We start from the raw sequence: 24,896 nt of genomic DNA on the forward strand, positions 1-24,896 counted from the left end.
AAATGCCAGTCAGTGATCCAGGCTGCACGTTTTGTTTCATTCCATTGGTTTCTTCCCACCCTGGGTCATTGTCTTCCCATCTGTCTTCCCTACTCCTCCCTATCAAAACATTCTATTTATTCATTCTTTCTTTCATTCAGATTCAGTGCCCACTATATGTGCAGTGCTATTAGGTAATTTTTCACTGAATTGCCACTGTGGCAAGGATTTGAGACACAGTTTCATACCAAAAATATTTAATAAGAAGAAAAAGAAAACACAAGTTCTCCTTTTTGGAGCATTTACCAAGTCCTAGGATCTACGCTAAACACTTTTTATGCACGGTCTAGTTGACCCTCATATGAGCTTAATGAGCTCACTAGTACGTATTCCCTTTAACAGATGAGGAAACTAAGACTCAGAGATGCTATGTAACTTGTTCCTAAGGTTGCACATCCAGGCAGGGCAGTGCCAGAAAAGAAATCGGAGCTCTATGACCCCAAAGCCTACTCCTGCATCCCCTCTCTTAGGTTACTGTATCTTCATAGCAGCCAGGGCTGTCATTGTAGGCAGCCACCGTCTGCTTAGGTTGAAGGGCTACTCTGCCAGCAGCTAGCTAATGAGTTACTGTGAAAAATGCCAGCACTCACCTGGAGAGGCAGTCCCACGAAACTGTGGAGCACATCTCAGTTTGCTTGCAAAGTTCCCGGTGCAATTCATCCCTCACTAAAAAGTTAGGGCATCCTGGTAGATTAAGAGGATGGTCACAATAGCAAGGGCTGCTGTTTCCTGGGCACTTGGCATGCACTTTCATATTTAACCTTCCCAAGGACCCTGTGATGCATGCCCTATTAACATTCTCAATTAACAGACCAGGAAACTGAGGTTCAGAGCAGAGCAGAGGCCCAGCACATACTGCCAACAAGTGTCAGACCCAGGATTCCACTCATTAACTCTGCCAAGTCAACAAGGGTTCAAATTAGCACATAGTAGGCCCGCTGGGTATTTTCTGGATTGGATACAATTCTCTTACTTGTCCAAGGGGAACAATACTTTGGTCTCTGGCTTTGGTCTTTAACAAGATCCCAACGCTGGACTCTGGCTCTGGTCTTAAGGACACAGAGCTGCCATCCTGTGTCCAGAAGCCCTTGGCAAGGGTCTTATCCCAAGGACCCGATTCTTGACGACCTTGTGCTCACATCGCTCCTCGACTCAGGAAGACCTAGACAAGCCCATTCTGTCCCCTGAGAGCAAAAGCTTTGGTCTGAAAACTGATCTTGTTTCTGTCTGTTTGCTTCTGGAATTAAAACATGAAAATCCACAGGAGGCTTGCAGATTCCCACTGAGACCAATCGGCGACATTTTCAAACACGATGAGCTGTTTGTCAACTACGTGTTCTGGAACAGAGGATGGGGGAAGGGTTTGGAAAGGTGCCAGCAGCCTCCCGCAGGGCTGCTCATCTGCAGTCTGCAGATGGAGGCAATTATCCTAGGCAGGGCCTCTGGGGGACCCCCAGCCCTGCTTATGTCTCTGGAGCCATGTGTGTTCAGATGCTTGCATTTCCTGTGCACAATAACACTGGCAATGGTGTGGTGGTGGGGTGTGAGCCATTGACTTCAGGTCAGGCTGGCTCCTGACCAGATTGTGAGCTGCAGGAATGTGTCCTTGGAGGGTCTTCACTGGGGACTAGGCCTAGAATCTCACATGTGTTCAGTTTTGGTCACGGAGCTGCTTTGTAATGGCAGAAAATAAAGGAGGATCAACAGAGAAATCCAGGAAGAGATGCGGCGGCAAATAAGGGAGAATAGGGGCAGTGAAGTGTCCATTTCCATGGAAAACTGATGAGACTTGGGAGTGGCTGAATTCCGTTATGACTGGGGCTCTTTGCGAAGGGTAGGTGATCTTCATTATACAGGAGTCCACTGTATCCTTTAAAAGTAACAGGAAGAAACAGCAGGCTGAGGGGCATTGGCACACCAAATGGAAGATCTTCCCAATAGCATGGCACAGACTCTGCATAAAGAGAGTGAGGCCTCCATCATAGGAGGCATTCAAGCAAGGATGAAAGGATATCTGCCAGGAATGCCACAGCAGGCAGACTTCAAAGTGATCCCCACCTCTTGGTGTTCATGCCTTTGTGTAATGCCCTGACCCCGAGGGTGGGCAGGACCTGAGCCTTGCTTCTAGCCTATAGAATGCAGCAAAGGGGATGAGCTGTCACTCTTGGGATCACATTATGTTATATAAGACTGTCTCGGGTGACAGGAGCTAGAGATTCTCCTTGTGGACTTGATGAAGGAAGTGGCCCACACAATGGGATCAGAGAGGTCCACATGATTAGGAAATGTAGGCAGCCTCTAGGACCTGGGGTAGGGACTCTCTCAACAGCCAACAAAAGGCCATGGCCCTGGGTCATACAGCTGCGAGCAAATTAATTCTGCCAATGAATTTTTGCTTAGAAGCTAATTCTTCCCCTCTCAAGCCTCCAGATGAGAACACAGCCCAGCCCATACCATGATTGCATCCTTGTGAAATCCTGAGCAGAAGACCCGGTTAAGCCAAGCCCAGACTCCTGACCCCCAGAAACTGTGAGAAAATAAATGTGTGTTAGTTTAAGCCCCTACATTTGTAAGAATGTGTCATGCAGCAATAGAACATGAATCCAGACACTGTGGGGTGGGTGCTACCAGTCTATCTCTATCCTCCTGCTGGGCTGGGTTTCCTAGTTATCTGATAACAAATCATCTCAAAAAAGTGGCTTAAAATTACAGAAACCATTGATTATCCCTCACAGTTTCTGTGAGTAGGAATTGGAGGGTGGCTTGGCTGGGCAGCCCTGGCACAAGGTCATTCATACAGCTGCAGACATGTCACCTGGGGCAGCAGTTATCTGAAGGCTTCATAGGGGATCGAGGAGGCACTCACATAGCTGGCAGTTTGGTACTAGCTGTTGGCCTCAGTTCCCCTCCAAGTGGGCCTCTCCACGGAGCTGTTTAAGTGTCCTCACAACAAGGTGGCTGGCCATGGTGGATGCTTCAGTGTCTTTTATGGTTTGGAAGCCACACAGCATCACTTCCACTGTATTTAGATGATCACACTGGATCAGCCTTGATTCAGCATGGGAGGGGACCACACACAGGAGAGTATGAATAACAGGAGGCAGGGACCTCTGGGGACCATCCTAGAGGCTGGTAATCATACTGGTCTTCTTTCCCTCCAGCATGCTGCCTGCTTGCTCTACTCCAGCTTTTGCAAAGAAAGTTTGATGCCCTTTGCCAGACTCCATCTCTCCCCTACCTTCCATCACCCCTTCAGCTTATCTCTGAGGTCTCAGCAGAAGTCAGCCATAGCTTTGTGGGGCCCAAAGCTTATGTACTTAAGGGGTCCTCTTCAAGATCAAAAAGAGAAAACCACCTTGCTTCTGCAAACTTTCCTAATCACATGACCATTGCTAGGGCCCATCCTAGGGCCTCAGGAGGTGCCTGTGCAAACAGGGGGCCCTGAAGCTTCATCTTCACCAGGATCACAATGAATTCTCCTCACTTCCTCAAGAAGTTCTGCCCAATCTCTAGGATGAGTAACCTCCATTGCTTCAGTCTCCCTGCATGTCACCTGTATAATTAGGCATTTAACATCTCCTTTGGCCTCCAGGGACCAGGTCTTATTCAAAACCTCTTTTTATGTACTTGCTGTCAGAGAATGATCTAAATGCCATGGACACAATAGAGAACCGGGGCCAGACAAGCTCCATGCCATCCTGTAATCTATGTTCTGGTGGGAGATAAAGGGGTAATAAATATATAACAAGAAAAAATTTGAAAGATAACTTCAGCTAGAGACGGGTGCAATGGAGAAAGTGAACCAGGGCAATGAGAGATCAAAGACAGCCTCTCTGAGACCAGGATGATGAGAGGGAAGATCCAGGGAGGTAAGTGTCCTGGCAGGGGGAACAGCAAGTACAAAGGACCTGAGACAAAAAGAAGACTTGGGTGTTTAAGATTGAGCAGAGAGGCCAGTGCGGCTGGAGTCTAGTGACCAGGGGGAGCAAGGGGCAATGAGGACAGAGGGACAGGTAAAGGACAGACCAGGTAGGACTTTGCAGAATAAGCAAGAAGTCTGGATTTTATTTTATTTAGGTAAAATTCACATACCATAAAAGTAATCACTGTAAAGCATACAATTCAGTGGCATTCAGTATCTTCGCAATGTTGTGCAGCCATCACTTCTGCCTAGTTCTGGGTTTTATTCTAAGTCAATGAGACACCACTGGAGAGTTCTGAGCAAGGGGTTTTGAGCAGTGTTAGCATGTGCTCATCCCAGAGGTGTCCCATCCAAGGCCACACGTGGGAAGGCAAGGTGTGTTTCCAGCAGAATTTCCCCAGGCCACGTCCTCCTTCCCTTTCTGGAAACAAGACTTGCCCCAAGACATCTGCTTCCCTTTTCCTTCAAACTCTTCCTTCTCTGCTCTTCAGAGCAAGCTAGCTAAGGTGGGGGGATGGCAGAAGAGGGGGAAGAGGGAGGAAGATGGGCTTTTAATTTCCAGCCTCCAATGTCAAAAGGCAATTTCATGCCTGCTGCTGTGGTTAGGCTAGCAGAAGGGACCAAGGCTGGCGGCTAATGCGGGGCTGGCTCCTGAGGATTCAGAGTTCCTGATTTTTTTCCCTCATAGGGACAAGAATTTCTAGCAGTGTTCAATCCTGCCTTCCACTCCGGTGATACACCTCAGAACCTTGGGGCGTAGACCATGGTGTTAGTGGAGAGGATACTAATTTGTCATAGACCACAGCCTTAACTCTGCTCCCAGCAGCCTCCGATTCTCTGAACCACTGCCGGGCACAGGTCCCATTCTTTCCATCTCGTGGAGGGTAAATATGCAGGATGCTCGGGTCTGAATCCTGCTGCTGCCACTTGTCAGCCACGCAACCTTGGGCAAGTGCTCTAATTTCCTCTTGCCTCAGCCTCCTCACCAGGAAATAAGGACACGAACAGCCCCTGCCTTGTAGGGGTGATGTGAGGATTAAATGAGGTAATGCAGACACACGGGGGACTTGCATGAGAGATAATAAGCTGATGCGGGCACACAGTGGGCATGTGTGAGAGATAATTAGGTACTGTGGGCACCAATAGATGTTATGTCAGTGTTCGCTTAAAAAGATAAGAAAAGGCAAAAAGAACACAAGATAGAACCCAAAATGTTACAAGAGCCTTTGAGGCTGGAAATCTAGACATTTATGTGAATTCAAGAGATTTTTACAACGTAGTTGGCAACCAGTTTAAACTTATTTTAAAACACTCTGTGGCCCCCAAAAGCCATCTCTCTGCCAGGCAGATGCTGTGGTCAACCTGGGACCCAGGGCTTCAGACTCTGCCTGTCAGGCTGACAGAAGTCTACTGTTCTAGAATTTTTTCTGAAATATCTTTACTCTCCAGGTTTCCATGAGCTTGCTTGACAATGTCATGGAGTGTCTACTGTGTACTAAGCACATAAGCAAAATAAACTCATCAGAAACCTGAGAGGGAAGTATGTGTGTCCCATTGCACAGAGGAGCAGACTGAGGCTCTGAGAGCTATAATCCTTGTGCCCACAGTTTCCCAGGCAGTGAGTTTCCTAGCAGGAATTTGAACTACTATTTTTCCTCCACCCTCACACCTTCCCAAATTTCTTTTCAGGGTCCAGGCAGGCTGGTCCGTCCACCCCAGTGGTCAGCCTGACAGGCAGAGGAAGCAGGAAGAGCTGACCGATGAGGAGAAAGAAATCATCAACAGGGTGATTGCTCGAGCTGAGAAAATGGAAGAGATGGAGCAGGAGCGAATCGGGTGAGGCTTACACTTCCCATTCACCCCAGAGCCGCTAAGGCAGGAGGGTGTGCTGGGCTGCCTCTGGGCTTTGCCATTTGTGACTTATGGGGCCACCTCCCTGCACCCCCTCCGACTTCCCCACTGGCAGACGTGGGATCTTTGTTGCATGAGGTAGGAGAGTTGGGAGAAGAAAAAAGGGACTAGAGGAGAGAGTGGGCTGCGAGTGAGGAGTTTCTTGCCTGAGGGTGCATTGAAGAAGGGGCAGGGGGAGGGGTATTGTGATAGGGAAAGGGGAGATGTCATTGGAAGCTTCAAGAAGTGGGGTGGGTGTGAGCATGAGGTGTCTCAGCTAATCACAGCTGCATAGGGATGTGTTCTAGAAATGAGAGCCATGTAGGTGTCAGAAGGTACAGCTGAGGGCAAGGTTAGGAGGACAGAGAGTAGGTAAAAAAGAGTGTGTAAAAGAGAGAGCATGTTTGAAATTAGTTATATAAGACAATTGGAGAAACCAGTCCTATAAGGGTCAGACAGCATGTGAGTGAGGAAGCAGAGGTTAACCTGATGGGTCCGGACTCCAAGAACCCGGGGTCCCATGCCAGCTCCCTACTTGCCTACTGTGGATCTTGGGCAAGTTGCTTAACCTCTCTGAGCCCCAGTTTGCTCACTGGCAGAATGGGGGAAATAACAGTAATTATCCTATAAGACTCTTGTAAGCATTGAGATGATGCATGCACAGTTCCTGACCCAGGCTCTGGTGACACTATGTGTTTGATAAATGGTAGGAAGGAGGGGAAAGTGGGGCTCAGAGGGAGGGGATAATGAAAACATGTTTGGGAGAGAAGCAAGGCTTATAAGAAGGATGTGTGATGAGTGGAAGAGAGTGACAAAATCAATGAGCAGGGACAATACCAGAGAGCAAGGAGTGCCATGGGTGTGGGCTGGAGCTGGGGGACTGGGGAACGTGTGGGGCATCATCAGGGGGGGAGAATAACTTAGAGAAGGGAGTGAGGGTATGTGTTTGGGGAGCTTTTGGTATAAATGGAGACTTTGGCTGCCGGGATACAGAGAAGCCATTGGAGTAGTCTTCCTAGATCCAAATATCAAACAGGAAATGGGAAGGCAGGATGCTGGGACACCACCGCCACCCTGTGTCCCTCCCCAAGCCCTCCTGCCGGGGGCAGCCATTGCCAACTGCTTACAACAGATTTGGGCACTGAGGTGCCCACTGATATCCCTATCCAGACCCTCAGCCAGGGGTTAACGAGGTTCTTGGATGGAAAATGATGCTCTGGGGATGCAGGAAGTGGGTGCCTTTGATTTGATCCAGATAATTGCACTTAGGGCAGGCTGGGGAAATCAGAGGTGTTGTTGACAAGTGACAAACAAACCTCAGGATGTGTCACAGGATGTGTCAGCTTCACACTTGACCCTCTGTCAGCCTCCTCATGTGGTCACCAAGCAGATGGGTCTGAGAGGCTTGCTGATGGGGTTAGGTTTTTATTTTGCTTTGCTTTTTAAAAGATATTTCAGGAGTGGAAAGTTCTCCAGGCTGGCAGTGTGTGTGCGTGTGTGTATGCATGTATGCATGCGTGTGTGCGTGTATGTGCATGTGTGTGTGCACATGTGCATGTATGTGTGTGCATGTGTGTGTGTGCATATGTGTGTGTCTTCATACAATGATGGGCCTCAGTCATGAGGGAAGGAAATGTATGTATGTTAAAGGTAAACAGTGAAAACAAGAACTCTGCTCAACCTTTTTCTTGCGTGGCACTTATCACCAGCTATCACATTTTATATTTTACATATTTTCTTTAACTATTGTATGTCTCTCCCCACCAGATTAAGATTCCTAAGGATAGATATTTTTGCCGGTTTTGTTCACTGCTGTATTCCCAAAGCCTGGTGTATAACAGGTGCACAGCAAAATATTTGTGAGTGAATGAATGAACATGGAAGATGAGGCTGTCTCCTAACTTCTTCCTACATTGCCTGTGGCCAAGAGGCTTGGGGGTTTATAGTCTTATCCAGGGTCCAAATTCCCAGGGAAAGTACTCTGACTGTCTTATGTCAGATACTATCCCTTGTCCAATCAACTGCAGCCAGGCGTGCCAAGCCCTGTTGTATCAACATGGCCACTGGGCTGCCTCTGGGGGTCAGGTTAAGCAGGTCTTTGTGGACTGAGCAGATCCCAGCTTAAATGATATAGAACAGGGTAAATGGGGTCTCTGTTTTATCTTCAATGTCCTGCTGTATTCTCCCTACCAACCTGGTGACATGGTGGCAGAGCATTGTGGTTAAGAACTGGGGTTGCCAAGTCAGGGAGACCTCGATCCAAATTCCAGTTCTGCCACTTACCCGCTGCGTGCCCTTAGATAAGCCACTTAGCTCCCTGTGCCTCAGTTTTCTCATCTGCAAAATGGGGATAACATTATCACATACATCTGGGTGAGTATTTAATTAGCATGCAAAGGATTATTATGGTGCCTTGTACAAAGTATATGCTTAATAAATAGTGGCAATTATTTAATTGTAAGGTTTGTTTGTTTTTTTAAGAGAAGGCTGATTGTTGACACTAGCCGAAGCCTTTGTTCTAGAAGTCTGCCCTGCGACTCCTGTTTGGCAAGTCCTGAAACTCTAGCAGCCCCTGGCTTCCCCTGAAGGAGATTTGAGAGGCTTCCAGGGGAGCTTGGGCCAAGTCTTTGGTGACAGAATGTCCCTTTGCTGAGACAGTGTGTTTTCTGCCTGGCTTCCCAGAGTGGGGAGGACAGTCCCGGAAGATTCTGGCTGTGGTTGTTCCACAGCGCCCTGCCTGCAGCCAGCCCTTGCTGGTAGCATCGCCAGAGGCAAACCCAATGCTATTTGTGTCTTCTAAGCTCAAACCTGCCCTGATTACTGTTCCACCCACACTTCCCTGGGAAGGGATCAGAGAGGAGTCAGATGAAAGCCAAGTGAAACATCAGACATGGAGCCAAACTGAAAATGGGGGTGCTAACTGGGGCTCCCACTGCAGAACATGAGGATCTCAGTTAGTGAGCTCTAGGAATCTCAGTTTTCCCATCCATCAAATGACTCAGTCTCTTTCTCAGGATTCTTTCTGCGCAGACTCTACAGTATTTTGGGGGTGTCTGGTGAGGGGCCTCACACCCTATTGTTGGCTGTACCTCTCAGAGTAAATGAGCTCCTTCTATGTTAAAATTTCTGATGTAGCTCTGTCCCTTACTGGGTCTGGATATCAGCCCCATGATGCTGAATGTTCTTTTTTATTACCTGAGTGAAAGCTGTCTGGGAGAGTTACGAAATCACTGTTAATAAGCATGATAAATAATCATCATGATGGGTGTCATTTATTAAGCACTTACTATGTGCCAAGCCCATATCTAAAAACTTCATTTGAATTAACTCATTAACTGCTCCTGTCAACCCTGTCAAGTAAGCTAGTATTATCCCCATTTTGCAGGTGAGGAAACTGAAGCTCAGCCAACTTAGGTTATTTGCCCAAGGTCATATGCAGGCAAGGTACACATCCCTATTTGGCTGACTCTCGGAACTATGCTCTTAAAGGTCTCAGATGTTTTTCCTGAAGATGTGTTCCCAAATTCCTAGGCTCTGCAGAGCATGGAAATTTTAATTACTCAGGTTTGGAGGGGACATTTTGAGAACTGGAAGCTGAAACCCTTTCTGTGCTGGCCCAATGATTATTTCCAGCTCTTATTAACCTGTCCGTACCTTCCAAAGCTGCCAGGGCTAGTCTGCATGCTGCTGTGGTTCTGAGAGTTCCAGGAGAGAAATGCCCTCAGGCTTCCCAGGAAGCATTGCCTCCCTGGGGCAGTTTTGCAAGAGTTAGCTGCCCCAGGGAGCCCCAGGCCATGCACAGCAACCCAGAGCTGCTTCATTCCATGGAGCTCATGTGCTTCTGCCAGGAGGAATCTAAATCTTCACTCACCACTTAGCTCACAACCCAGCTCTGTTCTCTTCAGCATCCCAGGAGGGAGAGAGGATGGCCAGAAGAGAAACTCATTAACCAACCTCATTTTGCCCCCACATTTCTTATATAAGTGCCAAGTGGGATTTCAGAGTTTATTTTGCATGCCCGACTGCTACAGACTTTCTATATTAGTTAGGACACTTTGCTTACAAGAAAGGAAACTAATTCCAGCTAGGTTGTTTCAGTCATCTATTGCAATATAACAAACCACCCAAAACTTTGTGGCTTAGAGCAAAACAGTGTATTATTTTTCATGATTTTATGGGTTAAGGATTCAGATAGAGCTCTGCTGGGCAGGTTTTCTGTTCCAGGGGACATGGGCTGGGTTTGCTCACTCAGCTGCATTCAGCCGGTGGTTGGGCCAGGCTGGAAGGTACAATAAAGCTTTACTCCCCTGTCTGTACCTTGGTACTCTTCAGGTAGCCCCTCTCTTTGCATTTCATCCTTCCTTATTCATTAGTCTGGCCTGAGATCCTTTACATGGCAGTTGGATCCCAAGGGAACAAAGATAGGTGTTGCCCGGTCTCTTAACAGTGAGGTCTGGAACTGGCAGGTATCACTTTCTATTGAGGACAGGAAATAGATCCTATCTCCTTATGTGATAACTGTCATGTGCATGCAGAGGAGGAAGGCATTACTGGTGGCTATCTTTATCTCATTATGCAGAAAGAGAAGTTTAATATAAGGGTTCATACATATCTCCAGGGATCTGAGGACAAGAACACAGCCTAGCCTCATGAAAGGCCTACTTCTCACCCCACATATTAGAAAATATAGCCATGCTAGCTAGAGCCTCCCAGTTTTTATAGCTCTTCTTAGTCTCAATCCCAAATTCCCAGGGAAGGAACTCTGATTGACCTAGCTCGCCCTAGATGCCCGCCCCTCATCCTATCAGCAGTGGTCAGAGGTGCCAGGCTAGACACACGTGGCTGCTGAGTACTTCTCCTGAGCATAAAAGGGCCTCGTTGTGAGTTGCAAAGTCACACCTAGGTTACTCACAGGACTTTTAGAATGTATTAAGTTTGGAATTAGACATTTGCCTCCAAAATTGGTTTGCATTTCCACCTCTCTCCCTGACATTGGTAAGGCCCTCTTTATCCTTATTCTGTTTCTCTCCATCCAGAGCCTCTCAAAGGCATTTGCTCATATACCTTGCCTGTGAAGGGACTGGCAGCTGGGTGGATTCCATTCGAGGTCAGCTTCCTTAAACAGATGGGCCCAAAAAAGTAATTAGGATTTGTCATTAACCTTGGCATCCAGACGCCGTGATGGAGGAGGAAGTCAGAGGGACTTGTTGTTGACAGGATCTGTCGCACCCCTATCACCTTCTCATCTTGATTCCACCTTCCCCTGTGTTTTTGGCACATATTTTTTCCAAAATATGGACAGAGGGAGAAGTGAATAATGATGCCTGGAACTTGCTACGTCTAATTAGGCAGACATCTGTCCTATGGCTTGACAAGCCGACCATAAGCCAGGTCATACTCTCCTCTTTCTAAAGGAGGACTCCTCTCCCACATTTAAACCTAAAGTCTTAAACCTTCTATGGATGGGATCAGGGACTTGGGGGCATTCTGATAATATCAACATATTTACGTATGTGTCTATGTACATTTTTTTCTCAAGAAACATAGATTTCATCAAGTCTGGGGGGACTCTGAACCCCCCAGTGTTGGGAATTATTGAGTAGTACCTCAGTTTTCTCAGGGATTGGACCAGTGCTTTTTCCAATGTCCAGCTAGCCCTAACATGTTATAGAATCTGTTTGTATAAGATGAAAATACGGTTGGGCATAGTAGCTCATGCCTGTAATCCCAGCACTTTGGGAGGCTGAGGCGGGGGGATCAATTGAGGCCAGGAGTTTGAGACCGGTCTGGCCAACATGATGAAATCCCATCTCTACTGAAAATACAAAAATTAGCTGAGTGTGGTGGCGCATGCCTGTAATTCCAGCTACCTGGGAGGCTGAGGCATGAGAATCATTTAACTCAGGAGGCAGAGGTAGCAGTGAGCCGAGATCGTGACACTGCACTCCAGCCTGGGTGACAGAGCGAGACTCTGTCTCAAAAAAAAAAAGAAAAAAGAAAGAAAAGACATGCAACACATTTAGGAAAGTAACTTAACCCAATCAAGACATTTGGGGAATTTTTCTTTTTTCATACAAAAGCAAAGATTTTTTTACTTGGGAGGCTGAGGCAGCAGAATTGCTTGAGCCTGGGAGGCAGAGGTCTCAGTGAGCCACCTAGATCATACCACTGCACTCCAGCCTGGGCAACAGAGCAAGACTGTCTTAAAAAAAAAAAAAAAAAAAGATCAAAATAGAAGTTTTCTGGATTCCTTAATTAGCTCGATGCCTGCCATAAAAGAGAGAACAAATACATGTTGAATGAATAATGTATACTCAGTGAACCATAAACCCAACTAAGATGCTTATCAAATCACTTTACCCTTACAGCCTCTCTCATGGCCTCCCTGACCTCATCTGTAAAATGGGAAGTTGGACGGGGTAGTCTTCAAATCTCTCTAGCTTCTCAAGTTCCGCATTATTTATGTTTGGGGACAGATAATCCTTTGTGTGGGGGCTGTTTTTTGCATTGTAGACTGTTCAGCAGCATCTCTGGTCTCTACCCACTAAGATGCCTGGTTTAACTCCCTACCCAGTTGCGACAACTAAAAATGTCTCCAGACACTGCTCAATGCCCCCGAGGGGCAAAGTCACCCCTGTTGAGAACTACTGCTCTAGCCCTTTTGTTGGTAGAGAAGGAATGGGAGATGAAATGGACTGCGATTTTTCTTGCAGTCATACTCAACTTCTAGCAAAATAATCATAAGAAACCGCTTTTATTGGCATCATGTGCCAGCACTGTGCTCAGAGCTTTATGTAGATTCATTTATGTAATCTTCACAGGAATCCTATGCAATAGAATATATTACAATCATTCCCATTTCACAGATGAGGAAACTGAAGAACAGAGAGGTTTAGCAGATTGCCCAGAGTCACACAGTTAATAAGTGGTGGGACTAGGATTATAAATCCAGGCTGGCTGGCTCCAGGATTGGGCTCCTATTCTGCTATTCCATAGAGGAACAAACATTTATCTCCAAGCCCTGTGCTAGGAACTTTCAAATATCATATATTTCCTTTAATCCTCATAATGTCCTCGCTGAGAGACAGACAATCATCTCTGCTTTACAGCTGAGTAAACCAAAGCTCAGGGAAGTTAAGCCACTTGCCCAGAGGCACACAGCCTTTATGTGGCCAAACCAGACTTTGAACTTGAATTTGTCTTTCCACTTTATCCTATTGGTTTTGGGGAGTACAGGTGGGAAAGGCAATTGATGGACGATTTTGGGGATTCAGAGAAGTAATTACAGGGTATCTCAAACATTTATCGAAGTTAATTGATCGTTTCATATGTTTCTTCATTCAGTTGAACAGTTCATTCCTCTTTACCACAGTGACCCTTGGCCCCTTCAGGCCTCAGCACCACATTTTCCCAACTCTATTTTTCGTGACAGGAAAGAGCAGGGAGAGGGGTCAGAAAGAACCCCAACCAAAGCACTGACATGAAACAAAGATGTCATTCTAGCATCTGGGCAGCTGGACCTAACTTCCAGATCTAGTTCTTCCACTCTTGAGCTGTGTACACTTGGGCAAGTGAGTTCCCCTCTGTGTGCCTTAGTTTCCCCATCTGTAAAATGGGAGTGAATAATAGAGCTTCTCTCCCAGATTGTTGATGGCTTAAGGAAAACAATGCATACAGAGTACTTAGCACAGCACCTGGCACAGTAAACACTCAGAAACAGCAACCACAACTATTGCTGTTCCTGGGTTTGTCATGACACAGCACCTTGCCCAGCATGGACTGCACTAGCCCAGCTGAGCCCTCCAGTGGTCTTTCTTGGCTCCCTCGTCTCCAACTCTGAACCGAGGTGACCTCTTTCCCCAAAGTGCCGAGGCCCAGGCAGGAATCCCATTCACCAATCCCTCAAGGAGACTGAGATCTAGGGCTCCCCAGGTGGTGACAGTAACAAACAACAGGGAGAATTAATGAGTCTGAAATGCACACGCCCTGCATGCCAGCGTGTGGCTTCCTGATGGAGCAGCTCAGTCATTTAAGGACAGATTCCTGAGAGACCCTGGCATTACAGCCTCAGGCCAGGCCCCATCAGAGCAGCCATTTCCCCATTCACAGCAGATGGTCCAATTTTGACTTCAGAAAGTGCCAACTTTAATAAACTCAACAGTAATATCCCCCTACTTGGCAATTAGGGTGAGGTGAAGAGCGAGCAGGGATTCTAGAATTGATGGTGTGGTGTGGGAGGTGTGTGTGTGAGAGAGAGAGAGAGAGACAGAGAGAGACAGAGAGAGACAGAGAAATAGGCAAAGATCAGAGAAAGATAGAGAAGGACAACATGACATCGTACCCATTCTCCCACTTTGCTGCGTTTTTCTGAATGGTGAAATCGTGGTCAACCACTGTTTCTAAAGGCAGCTGCTCTGGCTCCATCCCATGAGTTGGTGGAACCCCAGCTTTTAGCCGTTTCCTCTGCTGATTCAGAGATTGGCACAGAGACCCATCACACTGGGGAAAGCAGGGTGCAGGGCGTCTTTCCCAGGCTCTGCTGCACACCACATGAAGCCTACTTTCTGGCACAATTGTACATCCATTAACCTTTTCCTCAACATTCATCAGGATGTTGCAGCAGTACAGGAAAGTTCAAAAGCAGTTACTTGAATGTTTCTGAGGTCAGTTTCTGAGGTCACTTTTTGTGGGAGGTTGAGCATCAGAAATAAGCAGAGGTCAGTCCTCCACTGGGCTTATGACCTTACTTGAAGAAGGCAGCTGATTGGATCTGATCTCTCTACAAGAGCACAGTGTGTACAGACCATGTAAAAGTGTATTCTTGCATGTAGGTTCTAATCATACATGTGCGTGTGTGTGTGTATGTGCATGCACGCTCATAGCCGTATGTACATGTGCCTCTACAGGCATGCCTGTGGGTGTATATGTGTGGGTGCATGTGTCATCTGTGTGTGTGTGTGTGTGTGTGTGTGTGTGTGTGTGTGTTTGGAGATAGGCACTTGAGTCCTGTAAATTTCTAATCAATGCAGCCCCTTTAAACGCTTTAGAAAGACAGATTTCACAGGCAGATGATAGCATCCTGGATACCCAGAAAAAATGTGAGTACAGGGATGTATAAAACCCACAAATTTCCAGAATAAATAATTAGCAGCAACCATTACTGAATCGTTACCATGTTCCGGGCATTTTACAAACTAAAAAAAACTATCTCATTTTACCTTTGCAACAATCCTAAGAGGTAAGGGCTTTGTTTTCCCTAATTTACAGATAAAGAAATTGAAGCTCAGAAAGGTTAAGTAGCTTTCCTGGGGTCACAGAGCTAGGAAGTGGCGAAGTCCAGATATGGGGCCAGGCAAGCTCACTCCAGAATTGGCACCCCAACCCCTGCATCATAACTGCTTCCTACTACTAAATCCTGAAAGTGTGCACGTCTGCAGGGGTGTGTGTGTGTCTGTGTCTATGTTGGCGTGCCTGTGTATAGGGAGTCTACGCTTTCTTGGGGCTGCATGTAAATACCTGAAGAAAGCGATTGGAACCTCACAGAGTCAAAAACTTGACTTGTCTGACATCGACAGCCAGTCAGGGAGGAATTGTTCTGCAGAGGAGGGCTAAAGTTGGATTCAGACCCAAATCAGGCTCTGGGTGACTTGATGGGGCAAAAATGTGGGTGTGGCAGGCAAAACAATGGCCTCCCTCAAAATGTCCACATTCCAATCCCTGGAGCTTGTGCGTATGTTACCTCCAGTGGCAAAAGGGTCTTTGCAGATGTGATAGTTGTGAATCTTGAGATGGGGAGATTATCCTGGATTATCCAGGTGGACCCCATGTCATCACAAGGGTTTCCCGTGAGAGGGAACAGGAAGATCAGAGTCACGGAGAGATTAAAAGATGCCCTACTGCTGGTTTTGAAAATGGAGGAAGGGGCCATGAGCCAAAGAATGCAGCTGACTTCTAGAAACTGGAAAAGGCCCGGGAACAGATGCTCTCCTAGAGCCTCCAGAAGGAATGAAGCCCTGTCAACGCCTTGACTTTAGCCTTGACCTCTAGAGCTGCTAAGATAAATGTATATGGTCTAAGTCCCTAAGTTGTGATAGTTCGTTCCAGCAGCCACAGAAAGCTAATACAGCGAGTGATTCCTTGAAACCTGCTGGCATGCAGTGACATTTTGTGGCCCTCCTTCTGATACGCTCTTTTACCACCATTGAGTTAGACCCATTTGGACCAACCTTGTAGTTTCAAAGGACCTGCTCAGCTCCATGTGTGGAGAAAGACCAGAAACCTGCCTGCTTCATTCTACCTGGAACAGCTGCAGCATCTGAAACTCTCACTGCACCAAGCCTCCCAAGGGCTCCATTCATTTGTTCAAGTATTGTCTCTAAATGGGGCTGGGCGTGGTATCTAATACCTGTAATCCCAGCACTTTGGGAGGCTTTGGTGGGAAGATTGCTTGATTGAGCCCAGGAATTCAAGATGAGCCTAAGCAATATAGTTAGACCTCATCTCTATAAAAAATAAAAAATAATAGCCAGACATAGTGGCACGCACCTATAGTCACAGCTACTTGAAAGGCTGAGGTGGGAAGATTGCTTGAGCCCAGAAGTTTGAGGCTGCAGTGAGCTATGATCAAGCCACTGCACTCCAGCCTGGGTGACAGAGCCAGACCCTGTCTCAAAAAAAAAAAAAAAAAAAAAAAAGGCGGGGTGGGAAGTTGAGTCTCCTCCACTGAAAGCCCTTACATGCTGTCCCATCACTCTTCAATAAAAGACCCTGCATGGAGTGGTCCCTGCCATCTCTCCAGCCTCATCTCCCACCATTCAGCCTCCCAGCCATGCTGAGCACCTCTCACTTCCTTCGCATATGCTATTCCTTGGTTTCTCTGAGGACCCGTCCTGACTGTTCCTGTCTCTCTCTTGTGAGTTCTCAAAGCTGCTCATACTTGTCCTTCAGGGGACTTATGATGATTATAGCAATTTACGTGATTTTTTTTTTTTTTTGAGACGGAGTTTTGCTCTGTCGTCCAGGCTGGAGTGCAGTGGTGCAGTCTTGGCTCACTGCAAGCCCTGCCTCCCGGGTTCACGCCATTCTCCTGCCTCAGCCTCCCAAGTAGCTGGGAGTACAGGCGCCTGCCACCACGCCCGGCTAATTTTCTTTTTTTTTTTTATATATATCTTTAGTAGAGACAGGGTTTCACCATGTTAGCCAGGATGGTCTCGATCTCCTGACGTGATACACCCGCCTCGGCCTCCCAAAGTGCTGGGATTACAGGCGTGAGTCACTGCACCCGGCCACGTGATTTTTTAAATAATGTCCAATCTCTCACTTGAACACCAGCTCCATGAGGGCAGTGATCTTGTTGTTTTGCTACCGTTGCATCCTCACTGTCTACTAGGCACATAGTAGGTGCTCTATAAATGTTTGTCAAGTGAATGAATAGCCCGTCTGCCTCCATTGGGATGGCAAGGCCAGACCAAGTTGGGAACCTGCTTTCCACCACCTCCAGAGGCCATCCATTGGTGCCCAGAGGAGGGGACATACTCCTACATACTCCTGGTGCCTCTGAGAGCATCCTGGGAATTGGGATATGCCCGCCCGACTTCACTGAGTAACCAACAGCTCACCTTAAGCACCTAGCCTGGTGATGGATGTTCTCAGGATGCCAGGTGTGAGTAGTCATCATAAAGTTAATCAGGCATGTAAAGACATAGTAGTGAGTGTCAGCCACTTACAGGGTTCAGCTAATTGGGCACTTCATGTGAGAGAAAGGGATGGAGACATTAGATAGGTAAACAAAACCAGGCAGGCAAATAACACCAGGCAGCCAATGCAGACAAGGTCTACTCTTAGTCATCAAGGGTCCTTCCATTTCAAAAAAAAAGAAGGAGAAATCTCAGTGTTTCTCTCTCAGGATCTGAGAATTCAGAATGCTGCACATGAGAGGAAACTTGAGCTGCAGCTCTTCTAACCTCTCTTATTAGAAGAGGTTTTCTCAAGGTCATTGACTGGAAAAGAGGTAGGATTCAAACCCATGTCTTTTAACCGTTGGCCACATGATCTCCATCTTCAAAAATGCACTTTCTTCTCTGATGTAAAAGTAATACATGCTCATTTTAAGAAAGTCAAGAGAGTATAGAGGAGGAGTCCAGCGAGTTGGGTACATTAAAGAGGGAAGTGAAAATTATCCATAACCCCTCATTACCTGGTGATAATCGCTATGAATATCTTGGTGTGTTTCCTTCATGATGTATATATACATATTTGAGTGCACACAATGGAGATGTTCAGGTGAGCACGTTTCAAACCCAAACTCACACCCTGTTCACAATCCTGCACTCTGGGTTTTTGTTTTTTTCCCACTTAACACAGCAAGAAGAATGTATCTCCATGGGATATGCTTCACCACCTCCTTTCGTATTTCTTAAAGTGTAGCCAGGAATTCACCAGCAGACTCAAACAGGGAGCCGCTTTAAAATGCAGGTTGCTAGGCCTCCCCCAACCCTATAGAATTATTCTCTGAATATTGAACATTCTCCCCAGATGATCTAGATATACCATACATTTTGGTAATATTTCCCCCACACAGTGGCTCTCAATAGGACTTCATGCTTAAATACTGATATCCAGGCAGAATTAGATCCATAGCTGAGAAGGTTTAGAGTCAGGGCCGGGCACTGGTGTTTTTCTTAACGCTGGCTGATTGACATGCAGTGAGGGTAGAGAGCGTCTCCCTTACACATCTAGGGCTTCCCTGCCAAGACTGGTAAAAACATCTTTCTTCTGGGGTGAAGATGCTGAAATGTTTTATCACCAGGATAAAGACCCACTTGTGACACATGGTCCACCATGACCCAATTTTGACTTGGCTTCTTGCAAAGTTTTATTCCCTAGTTTAAAGTCTTAGGCTGTTGGGGTCTTCCATTTTGTGGCTGCAGCATTTGAGGCAGCAGGGTGCCCTAACAGGCAGGCTGCAGGAAGCTCCCTGCTCATTCCTGATCTTCTGAGGGAGAAGGAGGATTTGCGTGTTCCCACCTCACATGCATCCTCTTTATTGGTCTGTACTAAATTCATGGATAATGAGGGTCCCTCAGCTGAGACATTTGAGTAATAATCTTGGTTCTGCTGCATTTCTGTGCCATTTGCTGCTGCTGATAGGAGATAATGAGACACTCCCTGAATAACGTGTGTTCATGAGGCCTTTTGGCATCCAGGAGTTAATGGTGAAAGGAACAGGCACTAGGTGGGGAGGCTGCAGTGTGGGTTTGCAAGTGACAGGCAAGTCCACAACCTTCCTTTTCCAGGAAGAGGCAGAAAACCCTTTTAAGTTTCCTTAAAGCACAATGCGGTTTAGAATTGGATTTGTCCCACGCCCTCTTCCTGAGCTGCTTTGGCAAAGCTTGACTTGAGGCAGGAGGCTGTGGGGATTCATGGAAAGCAAAGATGATTGACTGAAGCAGAGAACCAGATTCTAGCTGTGGCTGAGTGACCCAGGCTAGCGGCCCACTCTCTCTGTGCTCTGAGACCCCAATGGTAGAGTGAGAAGAACACAATCTATTTTCTGACTAAGGCAGTTGATGAAGGTGAAAATAGTTGGGAGCAACTGTGTATAAGAAAAATGTCCCCATGCAACTGCCATCCCCTGCCTCCATGAGCCCACTTCATTGTCTCGTAAAATTTTATAGTTCTATGGCATTGAAAGGCATCCTGACGTTTAACAGCTCTAGTCAACTTCAAACTGTTTTTTTAAAACCCTGGAACCAACTTTCTAAAGGAAATCTAATTCAACAGCCCAAACAAACAAAAGAGATCAATGCAGACATGCTCTGTATGGAATGAGGTGTGGTAACCCCTCAAATTCTCTCTCACCATGCTGCCACAGAGGTTGGCCCCTGAACTGGCTCTATGAAACCCTCGGGGTACCATGAAGCACAGTTTGACAACCACCTATGCAACCCAATGCCTCTTATTTTCCAGATGAGGAAACAAGTCCAAAGAGGCAAAAGCCCAGGCTAAAATCAAGATTTGTCAGCCGCATGTTGAGGGTTCTTTGGAGAAACACAGTGATGGAGCATTGGTTGGGTATCTTGTCCCAACCTCGGGCAGTGAGAGGTGGACAGGCTGGAACCAGCCAGGGTAACTGCATATGTGCAGCTTGGTCCTTACTAATGATTGAGGGGCCTTTGGTGAGGGAAAGGCAGGGAAATCGAGTAGGGTGGAGGTTGACCTGTTCAAGGCGATCCCCATGGCTCTACATGGCACATGGCTGTGTGCACAGCAGCATGGTGTAGCAGCTAAGAACAGGGACTTGGGAGCCGACTGCCTGGGTCTGAGTCCCAGCTTTCACCACTTCTTAGCTGTGTAACTGGCATAAACCACTTAACCTTTCTGTGTCTCAGTTTTCTCATGTAGTAAATGGAAACAAAAGTAATCCTCAGCTTCTAGTGTGACTGGGAGGAGTCATTAAGAAAATCCCTGTGGAGGGCTCACATCTGTAATCCCAATGCTTTGGGAAGCCAAGGCAAGAGGATCATTTGAGGCCATGAGTTTGAGACCAGCCTAAGCAACATAGTGAGACCCCATCTCTACAAAAAAATTTTTTTTATTAGCCAGGCATGCGAGATCATACCCCTGCACTCCAGCCTGGGCCACAGAGTGAGACTCAGTCAAAAAAAAAAAAAAATTAGCCAGGCATGGTGGTGCATGCCTGTAGTCCCAGCTCAGCTACTTGGGAGGCTGAGGCAGGAGGACTACTTGAAGTCAGGAGGTTAGTGCTGCAGTAAGCTGTGATCACACCATTGCACTCTGGCCTGGGTGACACAGCAAGGCCCTATCTCTAAAAATAATAGTAACACTACATAAATAAAATGAGGAAATAAAATTTAAATAAAAGTCTGTGCCTGGCCCATAGTAAGTGCTCAGTAAACACCAGCTACTGTTATTACAGGAGTTCTGAGACCATGGACTGGGAGCTTGTTCCTGGTTCCTGCCCGCTCCCATCATCCTGTAGAAATAACTTTTAGGGAAGATGGGGTGGCTGGGGGGAAAATGAGGAAGAATCGAGAAGAGTACGCTGCCTTCAGCTCTGCGCATCGTGCCTCAAGTGGTTCTGTGCAATCTGGGTCACAGCGGAGGCTCCAGAGCCTGCAGGCTGCCTTTGCCTGTTCATTGGGCAGGGCAGCACCTCTCTCGAATGGAACGCAAAGGGAGAAGCTGCTATTTATGGCATTGTAACTCGGAGCGCTCTGAGGGTGTGGCAAGAGCAATGAGGGCCGTGGGGAGAGTCAGCATTAAGTGCCTGCCAGGCAGGGCTACCAGGGGCCCTCTGGGTGCTGTGACGCCCCCGTCCCTCCCATCGGCTCTCCCCTGCCATGTATGTACACAGCTGGGACCCAGCCCATGGAGGGGTGGGTGGGGTCCAGCTCTATCTGGGTTCACTGGCTGTGTGTCTAGAAGGAGTCCTCATTTGAGGGATGGGCAAGGAGATGGCTTCAAGCTGGTGGGAAGTGACCCCCTCCCCCCACAAAAAAACGCCGAAGTGGAAACAGGATGCCACAGTCGTCATTCAGTGTGTGGTCTGAAACCAGTGGCATCATGTGGCACCACCTGGGAGCTTTCTAGAAATGTAGCACCTCAGGCCCCACCTCAGACCTGGTATTTCAGAATCTGCATTTTAACAGATCCCCGTGTCATCTGCGTGCACATTAAACTTTAAAAAGTGCTGGGGTCATGCATATGAGACATGGGTTCTAGGGGGTTTTTTATTGTTGTTGTTGTTTGAGACAGAGTCTCGCTCTGTCACCCAGGCTGGAGTGCAGTGGTGCCATCTCGGCTCACTGCAACCTCCGCCTCCTAGGTCCAAGTGGTTCTCCTGCCTCAGCCTCTTGAGTAGCTCGGACTACAGATGCACACCACCACACCCAGCTAATTTTTTTGTATTTTTAGTAGATATGGGGTTTCACCATGTTGGTCAGCCTGGTCTCGAACTCCTGGCCTCAGGTGATCCACCCAACTTGACCTCCCAAAGTGTTGGGATTACAGGCATGAGCCACCAAGTCCAGTTATGGGTTCTAGTTTTGGCTCTGCCACTTCCTAGCTGTGTGACCTTGGGTAAGTCATTTAGCTTCCCTGTGCCACTTTCTTCACCTGTAAAATGGCATAAATAGTAGTGCCTCCCTCCTGGAAGTGGGTGGCAATGCACTTCATGCCATGCTAAGCATATAGTGAGTACTACTGAATTGTAAGCTGTTATTATGCATGGCTTGACACTCAAGGCACTTACTTTTGCTAGATACACGTGTGGGGAGTGAGCTGCTCTTATTCATTCATTCATTGATTCAACCAGCATATACAAATCCTCACTACAGCCTAGGCACTGATCCAGCACTGGGCACACAGCAGGGAACAGAACAGACAAGGTGCCTGGCCCGGGGGAACTCATTGCCCTGCAACAAACCAGAGATTGTTTCACAATCAGCTAATTACGTAATGCAGATAATCCCTGTAGTTAATTCCAAAAGTAACTAATGCTATGAGGAAGTACCAGGTTGCTAGTAGAGTGGATAAAATTGGTAGTCTGAGGAGGCTCTCAAGAGGGAGTGCTATTCTAAAGAATGAGGACACTTGGACCAGGCGCAGTGGCTCACGCCTGTAATCCCAGCACTTTGGGAGCCCGAGGCAGGCGGATCACAAGGTCAGGAGATCGAGACCATCCTGACCAACATGGTGAAACTCTGTCTCTACTAAAAATACAAAAATTAGCCTAGCGTGGCCGTGTGTGCCTGTAGTCCCAGCTACTCAGGAAGCTGAGGCAGGAGAATTGTTTGAACCCGGGAGGCAGAGGTTGCAGTGAGCCGAGATCACGCCACTGCACTCCAGCTTGGGCGACAGAGTGAGACTCTGTCTAAAAAAAAAAAAAAAAAAAAAAAAAAAAAAAAAATTGAGGACACTCTAGGCAGGAAAAATATAAAAGTGTGTGTGTATGCAACAGAGAGAGACAGATCACAAATGTGTGTGTTTGTTCCAGGCACAAGGAACTGAATGTGCTCTGATGCTAAAGCAGACAGAACTGAAATTGAAAGATCAGTGTAACTAGAGCAATGATTCTCAAAGCCATTCTTGAGCGTGCATCAGGATACCTTGGAGGACTCATAAAATACAGATTGCTGGACCTCTATCCAGCCAAATTAGAATGATTGTTTAGCTTCCAGGGCATTCATTTTCAAAGGGGAGCCTTCCTGCGTTCTGTTCACCCTCTACCCTTTCCTTAAACTGTCTGCACTTGACAATTTCGGGGCAGAATTTCTAATTCAGTTGGGCTGGGGTGGGGCCCAAGAATTTGGTTGGGTCATTGAATGTCAGGAGAGGAGGGGGTCAAGGAAGGCCCCCACAGGGTTTCTGGTTTGAGCAAGTATGTAGATGGTGGCGACATTTCCCAAGACTGGGAGGCAGGTTTGCTGGAGTTGGGGATGGAGAGCAGACAAGATGAAAAGTTGAGTTTGAAAGCATAAGTTTGAGATGCCTGTGAAGACATCCAAGTGAAGGCATCATGGAGACAGATAAATAGATCTAAATAAATCTAGCACTCAGAAGGCAGTTTCTGGGAGGAGGTGACAGGAGATAGAAAGGACTAGATAAGGTTCTTAATCCAAAGTCGGTAGAACAGATGGGACTTTGAGGGGTGTGGGAGGGGGTCTTTGGTATTCTGAAAATGTGTCAGAATTTTATGTGCACGTGCCTTTTCCTGGGGAAGAGTTTACAACTGTCATCAGATGCACAAGAGCGTGTGACTCAAAGAACGTGAAAACCATAAACCTGACACTGTGGGGTATGCTGGTGGTCCCCAGTCCTACAAGGTCCTTATTTACCTTGTCTCTGCTTCCAGGCGCCTGGTGGACCGCCTGGAAAACATGAGGAAGAACGTGGCTGGGGATGGGGTGAACCGCTGCATACTGTGTGGAGAACAGCTGGGGATGCTGGGCTCTGCCTGTGTAGTATGTGAGGACTGTAAGAAGGTACCATCATCCTCTTATCCCTTCTTCCCTGTGCAGCACCTGCAGAGGGGAAAGTCCTAGGCTCCAGCCGTAGGGGTCACTGGGGTTGGGGGGTGGAACTTGGATCCTGAAGATCACTTGCCAGGATACGGTTTTTTTCTGGGATGCTTCCATGCCCTACTGTCTTCCAAGGTAACCCTGATCCTGGTTCCTCCCTGGAAGCCACTCTGATCCTTCTGTCTCTTAGAGCTGAGTTCCATCCAGGGTGAACTAGGGAGCCTGTGGCAGGACATGAGCTATGATTGAGACTGCAGCTATCCTGGTTATACCTTAGCAAGTTATGTGTCAGTTTAAAGAGCATGCTAAGCACATGTTTATACTTGTGTGTATGTGGAATGCTTTCAGTTTTCTCGTATCCTGGGTTATGATACAAGAAACTTAGAAAGCCTCTGTTTAGCCAAGTTAGAATCATTTAGCTTCCAAAGCATTTGTTCTCAAAGGGGAATCTTTCTGAACTCTGTTGACCGTCTAACCTTTCCTTAAACTGTCTGCACTTGACAGTTTGGGAGCAGAGATACAACTGTCCTGGGGTCTGCCGGACTCCAAGAGTTCAGTTGAACAACCCAGCTGGAGACATCTATAATGTCATCATCTCCAGCTTGATGTCACATTTGACATGTAGAATGAAATCTTGGGAAGAGTTTATGTATTCTGAAAAACTTGCCAGTCAACTCAAAAGTGAGAATTTCATGACCCATTAAGTTTTCCTAATTGTCTTAACTTCCAGGAAATTCAATAAAAAATATAGTATTCCATCACACAGTCATGGGGCATTTTCTCAGATAACTTTCTTCCCCTTGGGGAGTTAAACTTCTAGTCATAGTCTAGGTTGTGTCAGGTCCATTTTGGAAATAAAGAGGAAATAAATTAAGACACGAAATGGATATATGGTCATTCGTCTTTAGAAAAAAGTATGTCAGTGATTTCCCCTGTGTGGATGATGAAAATTCAGATCCCACAGGGACACTTAGAGAATTCCTTTATCCAGTGCTTGGGAATGA

At 47.0% G+C, this 24,896-nt stretch overlaps 1 protein-coding gene across 6 annotated transcripts in view; it reads left to right on the top strand.

Moving 5' to 3' along the window:
* The window catches only part of RPH3A (rabphilin 3A), a 192,206-nt gene that overhangs the window by 131,580 nt on the left and 35,730 nt on the right, over positions 1–24,896 (top strand). For all 6 annotated transcript variants that reach the window (XM_031650782.1, XM_017946222.3, XM_017946221.3 and 3 more), the window contains exons 5-6: positions 5,651–5,797; positions 23,727–23,856. In XM_031650782.1, coding sequence (XP_031506642.1) covers positions 5,651–5,797; positions 23,727–23,856 — 277 coding nt within the window. The remainder of the gene's footprint in view (positions 1–5,650; positions 5,798–23,726; positions 23,857–24,896) is intronic.

This window comes from Papio anubis, chromosome 9 (genome assembly GCF_008728515.1).
Source record: "Papio anubis isolate 15944 chromosome 9, Panubis1.0, whole genome shotgun sequence".
NCBI lineage: Eukaryota > Metazoa > Chordata > Mammalia > Primates > Cercopithecidae > Papio > Papio anubis.